At 37.1% G+C, this 19,716-nt stretch overlaps 1 protein-coding gene across 1 annotated transcript in view; it reads left to right on the plus strand.

Annotated features, from left to right (window-relative positions):
- mamo (zinc finger protein 628-like) overlaps positions 1 to 12,319 on the plus strand; it is a 58,322-nt gene extending 46,003 nt beyond the window's left edge. Inside the window, exons 5-6 of the mRNA XM_089596787.1 lie at positions 8,794 to 9,140; positions 9,234 to 12,319. Of these exons, the coding sequence (XP_089452913.1) occupies positions 8,794 to 9,140; positions 9,234 to 10,047 (1,161 nt within the window). The 3' untranslated portion in view covers positions 10,048 to 12,319. The remainder of the gene's footprint in view (positions 1 to 8,793; positions 9,141 to 9,233) is intronic.
- The last annotated feature ends 7,397 nt before the right edge of the window (positions 12,320 to 19,716 follow it).

Below are 19,716 nucleotides of genomic sequence, written 5' to 3' on the forward strand. Positions count from 1 at the left end.
TGAATCCACGATAACTGCATTTTCCGCGAACTTTACACACGGCAAAATCAAAGGCTCGCGTTGTACCTCGTATCACGTGTGCGTAGCGCTATATTCACTCGCTCTGGATGGAAAAGTTCTTGTTTTTCTTTTCCAACTGTCTTCCCGTTCTTTTGTGACTTTAGACCCCCATTCATTTCGATCTTGGATCAGAATTTTAATTTGCCGATCGATCACCAAATCTGGCGAAGCCATTTGCAAGGGATTCAATCTGAATTGTAACAACGACTCGCACGAAACTCTGTTGGCTGGCGAAACAAAACACCCCCCGCGGTCTGATACGAGGTGGAAACCCGAGCAGACGAGGCCCCCTCCCGCACCACCGAAACTGCAATGAAGAGGTTCGCGTGCAGCCCGTGTGTTATCGGGCCAGCCGGTGCGTGCAGCTCGATTCTTTAATCGGGCGCCCGATCGAACCCTCGCCCCCACGTATTCTTCTTCTTCTTCTTCGCCTCGACCTGTGCACTGCCAGCCTCGGCTTAAAAATCCATCACGTCCCGAAAAGGAGTTTCGTGCTCGGTTTTAACGAGTTTTCCTCCTCTCTGCCTCACTCGCCCACTTTAATGTATATATGTACAGGCTTCGCGTCTTTGATCATACACACACGTGTCCACGGAGAGGCGACCTCTTGTGCCGCATAAATTCTTCTCAAGGTATCTACAAACTCGTATGATTTCAGAAAACAAAGCGTTGCGCGCAGGTTGATTTGAAAATCGTTTGTACCGGTATCGCGCTTCTCCGACGTGAAATCCCGACTTTCAGAGCTGTGTGCCCATACATTGTTGAGTTTGTCATCTTTAAAACTAATTCCGGTTTAATAACAGCGGAAAAATCGAGGGTTATTAAAATTCAAGGGTTCACCGATCGCTATCGAGTTGAGCTAGCGTCTTTTTTTTTTTTTGCACAGCCATTACAACTTCAAAACTGTTTCGTTGGATATTATAGGCACTGCTTCAAGCTGAGAGTCGTGACGTGCAGAACGCGAAATTAATTTAATCGTCTTGAATGTACGGAAAAAGAAGAACAAGTACAACAATACGGGGCAGACCTTCGGATAACATTTAAAAAATGTAGTTATATTTGAGACACGCAAACCATGGGCAATGTTCACAAACGTACATTCGAATACGCCATCAGGGTGGAAGTAGGAACGAGGAGAGCGGTTTCATAAAAAAATTATCAGCTTAATTATTACGGATTGATCGAGACCTGGAAAGCACATGGGATGACATTTCGAATGAGACGTGTTACGTTAAAGTACACGACGGACAATTTTAGCGTGGTTTTTGATCGACAATTTCCCGTACAAATGGATGAAGTCAAGCAAGTATTGATTGCCAGTAAATTTTGACTTGGAAATTATTTTCAAAATCATCCGGTTTCATGTGGAAGCTTCGTTGATGCTTTTCATCATAAATATTATTTATGTGCATCCTACCTCTTATGAAAAAATTATAGTGACTTCTTCCGTGAATTTCAATGAAAATAAAGTTAATAATTTAAAAATATCGTCTTACTGCACATTTTTTCAGAAATATCAAGATATAGGTACGAAAAACCTTTAGATGAGATTGATTGAATCAAAAAACACTACCCGATCCCACATTGAATACCTATTTGCGATCAATCGAATTTTACATCGATTTGGTTAATTTTTACGAATATTTTTAGAACAAGTATAAACTACCAATGATCTTCTATTAAAACAAAATTCTCAAATTCGAAAAATATTGATTGAAAGCTCATTTCACAAATTCAAAATTTAAATAATTCTACAATTTTTGGTAACTTTTCTTTTCAAAGTATCCAAACGACCCGAAAAAATGGCGTGACACGATCTCGTTTAAAAACCATGTAAGTGATGATTTTTTTCGCGCAATTGTTCATGTATATGGGCTCACCGGGCCAGTTGCATAGGGGTGGCAGGTAAAACGCTACATAGTAAAAAATTGGTTTTGCGTCTTCGCGTCGATGTACGTATTATATGCTCGTAGGTATAGTAAATAGCAGCAGCATAAAGAATGATAAGAGAGGGGCCTGAATTCTCTCGGGTGACACGCGTGCGGAGAGAGGCCGAGCAACCAAAGTGACGCGGAGAGGGGGAAGGCAAAGGGGGGCAAACGAGGAGAAGGAGGAGGAAAAGAGAGAGAGAGAGAGAGACGAGGTCGGTCAGTCAGCGTATATTCACCTGGCGCCGCCCCAAGACACGCCTACCTGCGCGATATATTCCCGCTGCAGAGCGGAGCAACGCCTACACACCTACGCACGTCTCTCTATTCCATCCCTGTCTTTTTTACTCGGTTACATGCCCTGCGCCCTGCGATACTAAAACCATCAACACATGGATACGTGATTATTACACCAACACACCACGTGCTGCTACCATCCACTGTACAACAGTGGCCAAAAGAGAAAGAGGGGAGCGCACCCGAGCCTACGCCTACTCAGACTTTCCCCTCCCGGGTACACACAGACGCTTGCACCTTGCGTCTCTGCGGAGTTACAACCCTTATATAATACACCCTCTCCAGCTCGTCTATCGACTTTACTACACTCGAGCGTTTCTACCTTACGCACATGTACACACCCCAACCATCCACTTTCTCCTCTTTCCCTCCTCCTCCTCCTCCTCCTTGCACGGCGCCCATCTTCGGCCTCTATATACCGATGCTTTCCCCGCGTGGGCGCGCCTCCACACGCTTCTTCTCTTCCCCATCGGTGTAGCCTTAGGTGTATATATTGTACATGCGTACTACTACCACTGCGATGCAGCTGCTGCTGACCGGGTCATGCCCGCGCTCCGATGATGTAATGGTATATATACAGCGGTGCTCTCGTGCGACGCAGACGCACTTACACGCGCGCGTTCGTGAAGAGGCTCGGCAGACACAGACAGGGAGAGAAAAGGGTGGCTTTTGAAAATCTAAAAGGCGTAAGGGCGCCGATGCGCGATAGTATATATATATACGTACCCTGTTTCTCTCGCTCCCCCGGTGCGCGTGTAGCAAAGTCTCTTACCTCCCCGGTTCTTTCGCTTTTTTTTTTCTCTCTCTTTTTTTTTTTTTTACTTTTTTTTCTCGCCCCGCTGTTGCACCCAGCTTACGAGATTCCCGATCGATCTTCGAGGTCGAGAGTGTGAAGGGATGGCGGGAAATTTTTTCTTTTTTTGTTTCACCTTACGAGCTGGCACGTGTGTTGGTGGTTTTTTTTTTTTTTTTTTTCTTTCGCCTCATGCTCGTGGTCGAGCGTCACGGGTAATTAGTTTTAAATATTTAGTCGACCGTAGACGTGAGGGGTGGGAGGGCGTGATAATTTCATTTGCGCCAGAATCTTTTTTTTCCTCACGTGTTATGCTTCGCGTGCACAAGTTCGAAACACAAAAATTAATATGCCTCCACTTTGGTCGATGTGATTGTGCAACTGGTTTGAGCGAAGTTGCAAGATGTTGCAATTGAATGCACGAGAAGCGACGAGAAAAAAGGCATTTAATTCCATAAATGGGATTTCTGGAAATTTACCCTCGGCCGAAAGCGCAGTTCAAATAAACGTAATAGGAGTCAACAAGGGTAATCTGGTAGGGAAACAACAAAAGAAAAAAAAAAAAACCTCCGGCGCACAAACGCAACTGCGAAGCGCGTGTAATCCCCGTACTGCCGCGCCGTGTATTGTTTGCGTTTGTTTTCCCAAGCGCGCGCGTTATGGTTCCGATAAAAAGAATGTGGCACAGAAAAATTCGCGATCTCCCGCCCTTTGCCGGGCGCGGGACTACTACCTTGTACTTTTGCTTCTCCGCTCGGCCCATTACAAAGCACGCAAATTCAAAGGACAAACAGGCGCATTCGTTTAATACACACGCGCGCTGGAGTTAAACCCAACCAGCAGAAAAGAAGGGAACAGGGAGAGAGAGAGAGAGAGTAGGAAAAAAAAAATAGCAAGAACGGGAAAGCAAGTGGAAAACAAAAATGAAAGGCAATACCTCTATACGCGTATACATTATACTTGCACGTCAATGTATACGACAGCAAACACGTACACCCACGTATGGAGAAAAAAAGGGGATTAAACGCGCGTCAATGAGCTCCTCGTACATACGTATATAGGCTGGGTATGATATAATAAAGCGAACGAGAGAAAATAAAAAAAATGGGGAATAACATCGATGAAAGAAAGAGAGAGAAAAAAGATGGAAGAATAGGCTCATATGTGGCGAGTAGGCGTACGCATATTGTGTACGAACGAAAGAAATAACAAAAGAGCATTGTAATAAAGAAAACCTACTGTTGGCAAGAATCGTTATGTTTTTCTATGAGTGAGTACATAATTATACATATGTATGATAGAGTAACGTTTGTACGAAGCTCCTAATGCAACAATATTTGTATAATATAAAATAATAATAATAATAATAACAATAATAATAATAATAATAGTAATAGCTTAAGTAAAAAAAAAAAAAAAGTAAAATACTAGTAGTTTGGTAAAAATAATAGTAATAACAACGGATTGAGCTCGCGCGCGCGACCCAACCAAATGCAATAAATTTTATAATAAAAATAAAATAGTGAAAAAAAATAATCAACAAATCAATAAAAAAAATTAAAAGCAATTAAGTAATTACCATTATCAGCATCAAATTACGATAGCGGAGAAATTGCGGGATTGGTTTGTGCACTGAAAAAACGAGAGAGCAAGAGAGATGATCGAAGAAAACCAGCCTACATAAGAATACCATGGAGGCAAAGGAAAACAAAAAATTAAAAAATTAAAATAAAACAATACGACGCGTCCTCGAGAGTTGGAATATTTTTTCATACTGTACGCACGAAGATGAACGAACGATTCCAATGAAACAAAGTAAAAAAAAAAAAAACAAGCTGCCGCCACCGCGTTTGTACACGTAACAGAGACGATGATTTACTCACGGTATATATATAAATATTATAGTAAACACTAAGCAATATACATATATAATATACATAGGTTTATTATGGTACAAGCGAACGAAGCTAATAAAAGTGAATACCGGCCACTCCCCACTAAACCATATTTATATTCAACTAAATTACCTATGGATCCCCTATTCTCCCACAGCCATTTAGATACTCTTACCCGCAATCTCTGATAATACAGGTCACAAGTGGTCACAGCAACCCCAGCTCGATTAGTCTTTTTTTTCTTCGACGTAAGCATTTTTGCCTACTTCATGGCACTGACCACAACGATATACACAAAATTTCCTCGTCAATCAAAAAGAAAATACTATTTTTCATGACTACAGTTTAACGCGATACCTTGTTTTGAATAACACTTGACATTTAACTATAGTGGTATTGAAATTTTGTGCATTGAATGTTTCACAAAACTTCAAATAAAAATTATCATGAAGAGCCGCAAAAATGTTTACGTACGTAATCTGAAGAGAAAGAAGTCCAGGCAAAGTCGAGCTGTTGGTCGCCCACATACACGATCCGACAACAACTGACTTTTCGTTTTACATTGTGCCAACTGCAGCCTTTTCAGGGTACATTATTATATATCTTTCGGTTTCCAGGTTCATTCCATATTATACATACCTAAGCATACGTATATATTGTGATGAATCAAGTGTATACAATATGTTTCACGGAGGATGCAAGAACAGGAAATAACATGAAAAAAAAAAAATTTCACCCTCACACGAAAAAAAAAACAAAGCGAATGGCACGCTATCACGTGCCACACCTTTTTTAAATAGATTTACCTCCCGGGGTCAACTGTACGGTTGATAAAAATGCGTAGCTTGTAGTGGGAGTAAAAAAAGTGCGCACGAAGCGACGAGAAGTAGACGACGGCTTCGATCAACGAAGATTCGTGCAGTTAGTCGACGGAGAGATAAAAGCGTCTATGCCTTATTTATTATTGGACCGACAGCCTCGTCGAACGTCATATTCCAACAAATAGTACGATATATATATATATATATATTGTAGTTGTGACGATTGATAATCAGATTATTGCACGTAGACCGAGGTAGGGTGGACTGCATTTGAAATCCCAATCATTATTTTTTCAAACTGAGAGAGTGCGACGCGGAGATATTTTGTACCTCACCTAGAGAGTAAACAAATATAGTTTTACATGTATAGAAACCATAGGACAGTGGACCGATGAATACACAAATATATATTTTTTTACACGCATCCACCACAGGTTCTTTTTTGCGTGGTCTACCCTACCTCGTGCATGAGCGAGTAAATAAGAAAAAAAAAATAATAATAAATAATAAAAAAATACAAACAAAGCAACAAATAGCAATAAAAGAGACCCAGGGTTATTTTTAGCAACTTTTCAAAACCAAAGTGCTACACATATAAATATAAATACGTAAGTCTCTTCTTCTCGTCACTTCGGACGTTTTTCACGTTTTCACGCCGATCTGATTTGTAAAACATACAGACCTGCAGTGTAACAAAAAGCGAGCTTCGATTAACGAGAAACGTATACCTACACATTTTTATTTTAATCGTTCGCGTCCTTTACATTTCTCTTTTTTTTTTCAATTCAGGACCACTCGTGCGAGTATGAAAAGATAAAAGGGCGCCTGCACAAGGACAGGCGACGAAAAACTTTGTTCAAAGAATAAAAAATTGAAACATACGAATGAACAGAACACACGTAAACTAACAAACAGACAAACAAATGAAAAAAAAACAAGATCTCTCGTTTAGTTGCTCGACTGCTGTAAGTTTAGTTATCCGACTGCTGTACGTTCGAGTATATATATTATAATATAAATATACAGTACATAAAACAAGTTAATGCGAAATAAAAGCGGGATTAGGATATGATGCGTCGATATAATAAAGGTAAGCAGAAAAAACTTAACTCATCGACTCGTAGGGGATTTTTGAATTGTACATTTTTAGCACCAGAAACAACAAATTTTATGAGAAAACAGGGGTGAAAGTAAAAAAAAAAAAAAAAAAAAAAAAAAAAATATTAATAATAAGATAAAAAAACAAGGAAAGCGAATATGCAAGACATGTTTACCTGCAGGTAAAGAATAAGCAAATACAAATTGTCATTTAAACCACGTTGTAAAAAAAAAAAAAAACCACGTTGTCTTGTATATGCGCTCGATGGTAAAATCGTCGCTGACGAGGAAGAAAAAAATGTAGTAAATGCTAACTGCGAAAGAAAAATATACATAGCATGAATCGTAGACAAAAAAAATTGTAATAGGCAGCTGCAAATACGTTTTCGGGGTCACAAGGTCGAGTCGCGCGCCCGACGATCGCGATGGCCTTTTTATTTTTTTAAACCACAAGATAAAGAATAATACAACCGCGCGCCATGCTTTATATATAAAAAAAAATAATAAAATAAAATAATAAATGAAGAATTGTTTTTCTAAGATAACGGACGCGCAGCATTAAAATAACAATGAGATCGCGCATCGTCGGTGCACGACACTCGTGTGCGCTGGATCCCGTAGTATATATATATATTGTGCGCAGCACACACGACTCGTTGGGCACTGTTACCTCATTTTTGTCATCATGCGGGATAAAAATAAATGAATAAATTTAAAAAAAGAGGGACGAGTTTCTTTCGGTTCTTAGATGAATGAATGCATATCATAGTTGTAAATTCAACAATTTGTGAAATAAAAAAAACTGCAAACTGTTTGTGTTAACGTTACGTCTTCATGTGTACTTTGCTTACGCCCTCCCTACCATCTGTTTTATTCCTAAATCCTGACTTTCTTCATACTTTTATCTTCTTGATGTGTAGTAGCTATGTGGATTAACATTTTTGAAATTTTATGCATGCTTTTTTTTTTAACATGGTATCTCCGATTTTATTGTTTTAAAACTTTAAAATGTACTCTATCCGTAAAGAACGTTGCAATGAAGCAGCCATATCCATTAAAGTAAGCTGAAAAAGAATAATTTTTTGATTTATCATTTCCAGCTTATTATTTTGTAAAATTAATTATATTTGAAAATTCCAATTTTTTTTTATTTTCAAGCTTATAACTAAATGGGTCAAAAATAGCTCTGTTTAGCATTTTATCAAGACAATCAATATTCATATAATCAAATGATATACAATAAAAAATTACGGCAAGTATCAAAGTTTAGTAATAACAACATAGATCCTCTTATAAAAATTTCAAAGTTTCTAATTAAATTACGTATGCCTAAATTTTTGGAAAACTAGTTTTTTTGCTGTGCAAACTTGATATTCATTGCCCTGCTAAGCGTGTAAAGCACGAAGCTTATAAAGACTGAGTGACACCACTGCCAGACTTGAAACAACAAAACATAAACGTTTTTTTTTTTTTCTTTTTTAAGTCTGGCACAATTCTTATTAGTCAAATTTGAACCAGACTAGGTCCAAATTAAAACAGAGCCAAACATTTTTCTCGAATTTGTTAATGAAGTGCATGTTAAATTAATCATTTTTGCAAAAAGACATTCACCTTACCGATGAAATACATTTTTCAAGTTAGATTGTTGTTTTTATTGACTCGAAAAACTCGTCACAATTGAAAAAGTATTTCATCGATAAGATAAATTTCCGATTGACAAGTGGAAAAGTGAAATCAAACGTTAAAAAAAAAATCTCAAAAAAAACACGTTTGCAAACCAGTCGAGTTGTTCACGTAAGGTACGTACCAAGATCAACCGATACCAACTCAAGAAAGGTACTCACCCAAACCCAAACGATAACCCTACGCAGAGCATCAACGCACCCCATGTCTGTTCGCAGGTCTCATTGGCTCTGAGCCTCGAATCGGCCAGTTGGGCGGCCGCCGCCAGTGGCGAGGGTGGCTCCGCTGCCTTGCTAACCTCAGCAGGTTTCGCCGCTGGCCTCGCCGGCCTGGCTCGCCGCTGCGGCGTCTGTCTCGCGAGCTTTCCATCCGCCTGGCTACTCGAGCGCCACGCCTTGCTGCAGCACGCCGGCCTGCCCGGGGACGACAAGCCCTTCACCTGCGAGCAGTGCGGCCAGCGCTACCGCTACCGCTCGGCCTACGTCAAGCACCGCGAGCAGAACCACCGCGCGCGGCTGCCCGCGGACAAGCTCTTCACCTGCGAGGTCTGCGGCATGCAGTTCAGGTGAGGCACCACTGGCCGTGTGTGTGTGTGTGTGTTTTTTTACCCCACGTACCAACAGTCTCTTACGCCAATATTATCATCTCGACTGAGCAGGTACCTCAAGTCATTCAAGAAACACCGGCTGAACCATGCGCTCGAGCGCCTGCAGCGACCGCCATCAAGCGAGTCACAGCTCCCGAACGAACGCAGCGACCAGGTGTCGAGCACCGGCGAGCCATCCGTCCAACTGGAGACGAGCAGCGCGGGCGACGCCAGTCCCATCCAGATGGACTCGGAGGGGGACCACCGAGAACCGCGTGCCGATCGAGCCGACACGCCGACGAGGCCCGAAAGCCGCGAGGGAACCACCGCGGGCTCCGAGACCGCGAGCGTCCAGGAGAGCCCCGGCGAGACCGCAACCCCGCCCCACCAGCAGGACTACACAGGTGGTGCTCATACATCGGTAGCTTCGGCGGCGCAAACGGCTCAGGCGCCCATCAGCGGTGGCAGCGACGCCGAAAATGACGAGACGATCGAGGTGGACGCAACGACGACGGCTAACACCGCGAGCGTGGACATCAACACGAGCCTGAACCTGACTGTCGGCCGAGCGCGGACCCCCAGCAACAACAACAGTCACCACAATCACCACGACGCGGACAGACGGGAGCGGCGTTTTGCGTGCCCGTTCTGTGGCAAGTGCGTCCGTTCGAAGGAGAACCTCAAGTTGCACGTGCGCAAGCACACGGGGGAACGGCCGTTCGTTTGCTTGTTCTGTTCACGGGCGTTTGGCGGCAAGAGCGACCTAACTCGGCACCTGAGAATACACACGGGCGAGCGACCCTATCACTGCGAAATGTGCGGCAAATGCTTCGCCCGGGCCGATTACCTTTCCAAGCACCTCACCACCCACATACACCAGCGCTGAAAACAACAGCGCTCCAAGTCGATCGACGACCAATCTCCGTGATGGATTTTGTGGAGCCTCAGCCATGTGATTACCAAACATTATTTTTCTTTTTATTATTCACTTTTCTCCTCGTCTTTGAGCGCTAATGCTTTTTTGTTGGATTCGAGACGAATGGACTCGCGCACCGGGACTTTTCTCGGCCTACGAACAATTTCCTCGAGGTGCGCGTAACGATATTCAAGATCGATAAGAGTATTACCGAACTCATCCACTCGGACGACAATTAATGGTATATTGGAAACGTAGATGGTAAAAATTTTCAAACATCAACCATAAAGAGTGAGATAAATCACTTGAATCCTGCAATAAACATGTTTGTGACGAAAATAGGAGTCCGAGTCGTGGAGTGAAAAAGATTGTGTGAGAATGAATATAGTACCTAACGAAGATAAAACCGAGCCAAAGTCAACAATAATGTTACTCGATGCTAGTGAACATATAACCAAAGAGCGTAGCAATGGCCTAATTGTGAAGCATCAGAGTAAAAATGATTATTCAAAATGTTAAAACACCTACCTACAATTTCCTCTAAACCAAAAAAATGTCCTTTCAACCTGATTGAAACGAAATAAAATATTGTTAGGGTGACGAGCGTTTGAGTTTTAAGTACGATTGGGCAGTGCTTTCTAGCTTTGGTCTAATTGCTGTGATTAGGTACACACGTTTCCGTCACACGATACATTACAATCGTATAATTGTTATCTATAAACTAAAATTTTTCTTTTTTGTTTCATTTTAGTTCATCAGCAAGTGTGACATTGTACATACAACGTATAAGAATTAAAAGATAAGTTGAATGTGATAATACATGTGCCAATGTTTTTCAAGAGTGTATTAACGATTTATTGCAAAGCAAGCTGTTTACATTTCAATGTTGACTTCGTTAACGCACAATATTGATCTAGCCAAAAAAAGAGAACTTCCAAAAATGGCCAAAAACACTTTTGAGTAGCAAAGTAAAGCCCAACACTTTTAATCAGTGCCAACGAAACGACAAATATTAAACAAAAGTGAACGCCCACGTAATCACTTGTGCACACGAGAAAAGAAAAAAAAAAAGTCAAAATTTCAACATACTTGTCCTCCAGCAAACTTTTGATTTCGTTTCTACGTCCAACCATACCAACCATAAGATCCGCTAAACACGCGATTAGTCCTATCGCGCGAGACAACGCACAGCACGTAAGAGAGCCAGGCCTCTTGAAGCATACCAACCAACACCTGTTCTAAAACGCGCGTGCGTTGCAGCAACATTACCTCGTGTTAACGTATAGTACTTACACACTGTTATTCCCCTTGCAACCAAGTTTTGCACGTATAATACAAGTCACTCACTGCTTAATGCGCGAAGGAAGAAGTAGGATAGACGACGACGGGGACACGAAATGCGGTGCAACTTGCCACGTTCTGCTACCCGCGCCAAGAAGAAGCGAAAGTACATATTATGCGCAGGGGAGGAAACTTGGACTCGTAAGCCTTAAACTTTGCCGCGAACTTCCCTACTAATCTCGCAACCCTTTTGTTGTTCTCACTTTATCTTGGCTTGGAGCGAAACGGGCACAAAATTCATGCCCAACATGACCAGCCGATTAATACAATTTTTTTATTCACAACATCATAGTCAGCATCGGATTTACGTCAGTTGCATGCCTGCTATTAATATTTGCAACGTGTAATATAATGAACCTATGTCGAAATATAATTAGGCGCACTTCATCAAAGCAATAAGTATATATACTTACCAGGGGCGCTGCACACGAAGTTGTGGTTTCAATAACGCGCGAGGGCGAACAAAGTGTCAGAGGCGCTTGTAACGCTGGAAAGCCCGCAAGTTGCGCCGCACAAACGCGCTCCCGTCGAAAGCAGGCACGAGGTAGCTTCGTTACGTTGGAAAGTATAGAATATATAGCCGCCCTCAGACCCGATAAGCGAGCGAACCGCGTCTTGTAAGCGCGTACTTTGCGCTAACGATGTAACGTTTGGCTAACGCGTGAATCCCTTCAAGTCCCGTGGGGAACGAGGAAAAACTGGCTGCCACGTAATACGATGAATCGAAATACGGAAAGAAATTGATAGAAATGTATTTTTATTGGGCATTGCACACGGGATGCACTTTTCAGATTTAACGTGACGTGGTTGTACAATAGTATGACGATTGAAAAAAGAATGGAGGAAGATAAAACGAGGAGCCTAGCGTACATGTGCAATGTGAAGTTTATTTGCAATAGTTGATGATAAATATTATTTAGATAACCTCGCCAAAGCGATTGCGCCGGTATTTAATTGAAGGAGAAGGTATTATAAAGATTGAAATTTTTTGGAACTTTGTTGTTTATTTATTTTTTATTTCTTGTTACGAATGTTATGAAACTTAGTGTAGAACAGGAGACACATAGTATGCCAAAGAAGTTTTAGAGATCTGATCTCAAAATGCGGGGAATGTAGGTAGAAATAAAAATAATCGAAAAATCGTCCCTCCACCTTGGAAACCTAACCGGCAAGTAGCTGAACGTGATGGGTCCGATAAACATACTGATAGTGATAACAAGGTCGAAGAACAAAAAATATGCACGAAATTTTAAAACAGTTGCCATGATTTGTGCATATTTTGGTAGTTGAAAAAAAAAAAAATTAGCACCCAGCAATTCTTTTGGGTTTTCGAATCTTGATTTAGGTTTTGATTCTTTATTTTCAATAGGTTGATTGTTTACAACGATAAATTGACATGTGATAACAATATTACATTTACGAAACCGCACATAAAATTTAGCAACGTAATTGTAAAGAAATTTTTTTTTGTTTTAAAAAAAATCGGTTTGCCTAGTGCACTTGAAATTTTAAAGTTCGTGCTCTCACTTCGATTACCACTTGATGTATAAGATTATGATTATTTCCGTGACGACCGGTAGAACAAACAATGTATTATGTAATAAATGACAACCATACATTCATTCGATTTTCTATTAATATTCCGACGAATTTTTTGCTTCTACCCGTGAGATAAGAGCCTGCGTTCAGAAATAGAAAAACATCGAAAAAAAAAGATAATAATTTTAAAACCTAATTTTTGAAATTTGAACCACAAGTGCTACTTTAGTTAAGTATAATATAAAATGATATAAATATTAAAACATGTATAAAAATTCAGTTAAACGTCACGGAACAACAGGGCATTTTGGTCACGTCTAAAACTAATATAAAATACAACACCAAAAACCAGAATATGAAAATAATGAGCATATATTATTATAGAATGATAAAAAATTCTACATGACGATAATATTGTATTATGAATAAAGATATATTTAATGAATGTTCCTATATTTGTACTACAATAAGAATTTATGCATAATAAGTGTACTATATTGGTATTTAGTGGCGATTTGAAATTTTTACGAAAATAATATTAATGTGAATTTAAAAAATTCTCATTGTTTAGATGTAGTAGTTAATGATCAAGTACATTTTAATATAAAAACAAAAAATTCGGGTCAAATTTAAAGTAAATATTTTTACACACAACTAAAAAAATATTGCCATTGTTACAATTTTTTTGTTCATAAGTTATATTACTAACGGTTCAGGTATTTATTTTTGAATTTCTGTTTCTTTAATTGAGAATGTAATTTTTTTCTAAAGTAATTCAATTATCATAACATACAACAATTGCAATATACAGTTACTTTGATTTTTTGGCAGCTAAGAAATAAGAAAAATTTTTAAACTTAAAATTCTAATAGACAGTCATAAATCGCGAAAATATAAAAACTTTTAAACAAGCGGGTGCTAGGTAAAAAACATGCCTAAAAAAGTAAAAATAAAAAAATAAAGGAGATGAAAAGTCGCACGCGTAGGTGAGGCGAAGGTCTTCCTATATTGACTGAACGATCAGATGTGATATAAACCGTTAAGAAAAAAAAAGTATCGATGATTATACTGTAATCGTATATGTTATCTATACACAATTGTAATTTAAAAATTTATGTAGAGTAGGGTATTGGGTGTACCAGTACTAGATACTGATGGGGATGAATTTTAACACAGTCAAGCAAGTACATCAGATCTATAATTACAGTGTGTTCAGTTGAATAGATAACATAGAAAGACGAGTACGTATGTCTGTATTATATACAATGTTTTTAACTGGTTTTATTGATGTTCCGAGGATATGTTATAAAAAAAGCCTTCAAATTATATGGGTGTACATTTTAAGATAATAACCAGATGAATAACGGGTTCATAACTTTTTCAAATCTAGAAAAAAATTAATCTCAACTGGAAAACGCTGTAATAAGGTAAAATTTATTAATGTGAACAAACAGAGACGCGGAATGAGCCGAGTCTTAAGAAATAATGTGTATTATGTCGGTAATGAAATAAAATATTTTTACTACTGTTATTATACTGTCACGATACGAAAAGGAACTCGGTTCTAATTCACTAACTCTTTGATGTCCGTCCAAAAATCGAGAATAGATGGTTTCGATTGATTTGGAGAATAGCTATGAATTTGACAATATTTTTTCATGTTGCTTCATTCAAGATTTTTTTTTCATATTTAAATGAACTAATAAACATTTATACTACGTTTTTTAAAATTTCACTTTCACTCCTTGAAATAGAACATTGTAAAGCAGATTTCTATTTATTAGAAGTATATTATTCCATAAATTATTAAAAATTATGATTATAGTATAAAATTGATTTAAATACAGTCAATATCGTCTATACAATTAATTACTTTATACATGCGCATAGCGGCTCTCAAGGGGTTAATGAAATCATAGTAAATTAATTTTAATCTCTCCATATTATCATATGTGATATTTTGTGACTTTCTAAGGGCTTCGTTTTTAAGCTACTAAGCTGGCACTTCTTGTTCTCGAAGAGTAATTTTACTATTGCAACATTTTAATTCCATCGTCTTAAAATTTTTTATTAAAAAAATAAATACACAAAAAAAAAACAATAATAACTGTAATATCATCGAAATGGAAGCTATAACTAGCTGCTGCGATCGTAATAACTTTTAACGAGAATATTGTGCCAACAAGTACAAATTTTCTGATAATGATATCACATCAATAAGTTTGTGTCTTAGTTTTTAAATTACGCACACTAATTATGCAAAGTTTATCCAGAAACAAAAAAAAAAATGAATACATAAAAGTAAAGAAATTTGTAGTCAGTCAAAAGGAAAAAAAATTAATAGATGAAAAACGTGCAATATAACGAAACAGAGGTCACTCGATTCTTAATGTCCGTCGGCCATTCCGTCCGTATACGGAGCGCGACTACTTGAATAGTAAATTTTAGAACTTAATCAGATTTAGGCATGAAGGAAAATGAAAATAGTAAAAAAGTGGATAAACGTCTTCGAGTTTCTATACATTATACACGTACACTCTTCTACTTTCTCTCCTACATTTATGTCTCTCCTCTAATAACAAAAAATGTCTTGGTGTTTTTTCAATGTCCAATACTATCTTCGAAACTTTAGCATAAAAACGAGATCCCTTACCCTTCTCCAACTTACGCAAAATGTGAAAATTTAATTGTGAAATTTCAGTAGAATTCCTTCCGTGTCTATGTTAAAGTATGAATAAATGTAAAAAAAGAAAGTCGCGCAGCGCGGTTGCAAAATGCGATATGCTGTACCGGTATGTTACTGAATACTTTTAAAAAAAAATTGTAATTTTTTCCGATGATAAAAAATTATAACAACAAAGAGAATTATTGATAATACATACAAACATCATTGATTCTTACTAACTGAAAGTCTTTAAATAAACTAAACCACTTACAGCCAAACATTTGTCAATCCTTCTTTAGATGTCGAATAATTCTATTCGAGCGGAGTGAAGATTTTAAAGTAAAGCAGTTCAATAAGGATAATTATATTTTATAAAACGTTTTACAGTCAATATTACTTCTCTCAATTTTTTGATAAACCAGCAAAAGTTTCAACCACTGAACGCAGTAAATATAAATATAAATCTAGATGTATTTTATATGCTAAATGGAAATATAAAAAAAGACAATGATAAAAATAAAAAAGACAATTAAATACATTCAAAGATTCGTAATATGACCAAAAATAGATAAAAGAGAAAAGAAACCAAAGTGCAAATACTCCATGATAATATTTTTAGTGGCAAATACGACAGCAGTAAATGTCACTTGCCTAATAATGAAAAAAGAGGGTAAAGAACCGACGCGTGTTTTGAGAAAAGTAAATGTAAACTACAAAACTCTTATTCTTCGTCCATTTCCAATGCAACAGATAACTATAATACACAATCGTCCATGTTTCGTTTGGGAAGGGAATATTATCCATAAATAATTAAATTCTAAACATAAGTAAGAAATTCGTATGTACTGGAAAAAAAACAGTAATAAAGACATGGTGAGAGATTTTGCAATCACTCTGCTACGAGAGAAAAATAAATGTGCAAGTATATGAGGGAAGGATATTGCGATCTTCATTAAAAAAGATGAAAAGTAAACACATACACATATAAATAAAATAAAATAATGTTCAGTGGTCGTATTATTGTCGTTTATCTGTGGATTGAATAAAAAAAAAAAATTTTATGTAAATACACAATATATATGTACATATTATATGTATACACAAACTAAATGTTACAAGTCACAGATTGCAGCATGCGAGTGTCGCGGAACAAAGAGGACAACATAGAAAGATAAAACACACGTAAGTACTTACGGAACGGAAAAAATTTAAGAACGAAAAAAGAAAAATAAAAATAGTCCCAGAAAAGCCATTTCCGCCTTAACTTTTTGCTCAACGTAGAATTCTTACGAATCTATCAACTACTTTTTATTTTCGCGTCTGACTACTGTACATAATTATGTACGTGTCTCTTGCGTGCTGCATTCCTAACGACGTGGATGTTAGAAATATTTTTCAAATTGTACTAAATGTGATAATTGATGAATTGACAATGAGCAATCCAACTGTAATATATTATTATATTAAAAATATAATAATAAAAATTAAATAAAATTAATATTTAATATATATACATACACACATACATACATAAATGGATGTTGATGTCTGTCGTACAAATTCGTGAATATAGTTATATAATTTAAGAGCATAAGTTTTAATTTATTTAATAAATGTTCAAGTAGGTAAACCGACATGAAATACTGTCAAAAGAATAAAAATATATTTAAAATATTACATAAATGCAGATATGCAATTTTATACGTACATACCAATCGTATGTATCTACATAAATTGTATATCTGTTGAAAGTGGTGATAATTATTACCATGGCGAAGAAGTATATAATATTGTGTATTATCACGACGGACAGAGGTATATGGTCTCGGTAGATGTTTAAAAAGTGCGGTAAGAAAATCATATGTACCACTTGATTGCATATTGATGTTCATAGTATCAAGAGAAGTGTGGGATATGTCCAACGACGTTGTGAAAAAGCCATTTGACACCGGATACCGAATAAATACTTGACGTCCTCTTTTTAATAATGATGTGTATTTTGAAACCTAAAAATTAATTGTAGAAAATACGGCGTCTCAAAGTTTTTACTCTTTACGTGACAAAGTTCATCAACAAATTTTATCAATTTAGGTCTTTTTAACAATTTTACAACAATAGGTAAGAAAAAATTTTTTTTTACCGTATTATTCGTTTTATTTACACATAGTAAAAATGCCCTCTTGCCATCAAGTGTTACATATTAAATGTTATGAAATCTTCAATGACAAGCGAACTAACTTAATGTACATGTTTAAGCCTATTATGAATAATAAGTGGTGAATGAAGATACGTAAAACGAAACAATAATTTTTAGGTTTTAAGTAAAAACCCCAAAAAAGGCGATCCATCCGATGTGATTTAACGATGCGGGCATCTTTTTTGATATACAATCAGCCTAATTTCTAAGACATCTATATTATATACATAAAAGTAAATTTATATAATGAAGTGATAAGTGTTAAAAATAAGATAAGTGTCCGGTGTCAAACGGCTTAAATAGGCAAAGATTTTAAGTAGTTTTACGTATGATAGACCTAACACGCTATATTATATTGCCGGTACATTAAGTACATAAAACTATAAATAAATGCATATAAATATTGTATAATCAATTGTTGTCTACAATAATGGAGTTATTTTTCTAATTCATGTACGATTGTTATGATATTGTTGAGGACGAGTACATCGAATTTTAGACAAAAATTAATTAAAATTTTAGTACTCTCTCCTCCCTTCATGCCTTTCGCCAAATGGAATAGAAAAACAAAGAAAAAACTTAAAAGTACAGAAAATGGATTTAGGGGATAAAGCGGCGATCGGAATATTAGGACACGCAACAACGTAAATAATTCGCGGAGTAGCGGATACAAAAGCGGCAAGTCGACAAGCCTATAAAAGCTGTACTCGCCATGGAAGAAAGTATTGATGAAAATAATAGAGAGGAAAAAAAATGTCGGTTTTAATCGAACTCGTTCATCGAAGAAATAATAAATAGTAATTTTAAATATATATTATAACAATGATTAGTAATTAACGACTAAAGCGAATTGCGAGGCGTTCGATTAATCGAGGCACGATGTAAAAGTAAAGTAACGTCCGGGAAATTCAAGAATAATGAATTTAGGAGATATAAGTGGTACCAACGATTATTATTAGTGATAATGCGATTAAAAGCTACAGCGAGACTCGTCCAAGTGAACAACTTCTGATGTGGTCAGACAGACACGCTTAGACGAGTCTCGAGCGAAGGCGAATCTTTAGCGCGTATTATAAAAGTGGTGAAAGAGAAAAAAAAAAAAAAACCAGAGAAGTTAGTCAATTCATGCCTCATGCATTCGTCAGTCAATTTGTCGAATTTTTAAAAAGTGTAATGCTAGTGTGAGCAAGCGAACCTTATCGAATGTATAAACAACGAAATAACAAAAGGTTTCTAATGTAAAACAACGAATGATGTAGAAAAAAAACGCTTGCGTACACGGTGAGATTTCTTTTTTTTTAATGTTACAAAGGTTATTGGTTTTACAAAGCGCTATGTAAATGTTTTCAACGCGCTGCGTTGTTCACTCGATGCACTCTCAATTGCGTTTTTTTCCGTTTTCGTAAGGTACGAGTTGAGCGACTTACTATGGTTTGCGTACTTTTTTAAGCGAAAATGGGTTTTCTATAACTCTATTGATGAAATTTTTTGATTACTATTGCGTAAGGTAATTTTTGATAAAATTATTAACGTTACAATTAGATTGTCCAATAATTTTTATACTTGCCTTGATTAGGATAGACGAGAGGATGAAAAAACAAAAAATGTTTAAGTGTAAGAATAAGGCTTTGATATGAAAAACAATGTGATTGTATTGTGATTATGTAGATATCGTTTTTATAAACTAATTTTTAAGAGTCCACTTTATAGAAAACCCATTTAAGTTAGCCACGCAGTCTTTTAGATTTCAGTGACGATTAGTTAATCGAAACAAGAAAAATGTGAAAAAAATTCAATAGTAGCCAAACAATGTAATGTAAGAGATACAGCGATACTTGTTTTAGAAATGGAGATAAAGAAAGAAAGAAAGGAAAAAGTGGGAATGTGACGTTTGAAG

The sequence above is a fragment of the Copidosoma floridanum genome, unplaced genomic scaffold, assembly GCF_036245765.1.
Source record: "Copidosoma floridanum isolate Cflo_tuat_1 unplaced genomic scaffold, Cflo_Japanese_pri ptg000030l, whole genome shotgun sequence".
Taxonomy (NCBI): Eukaryota; Metazoa; Arthropoda; class Insecta; order Hymenoptera; family Encyrtidae; genus Copidosoma; species Copidosoma floridanum.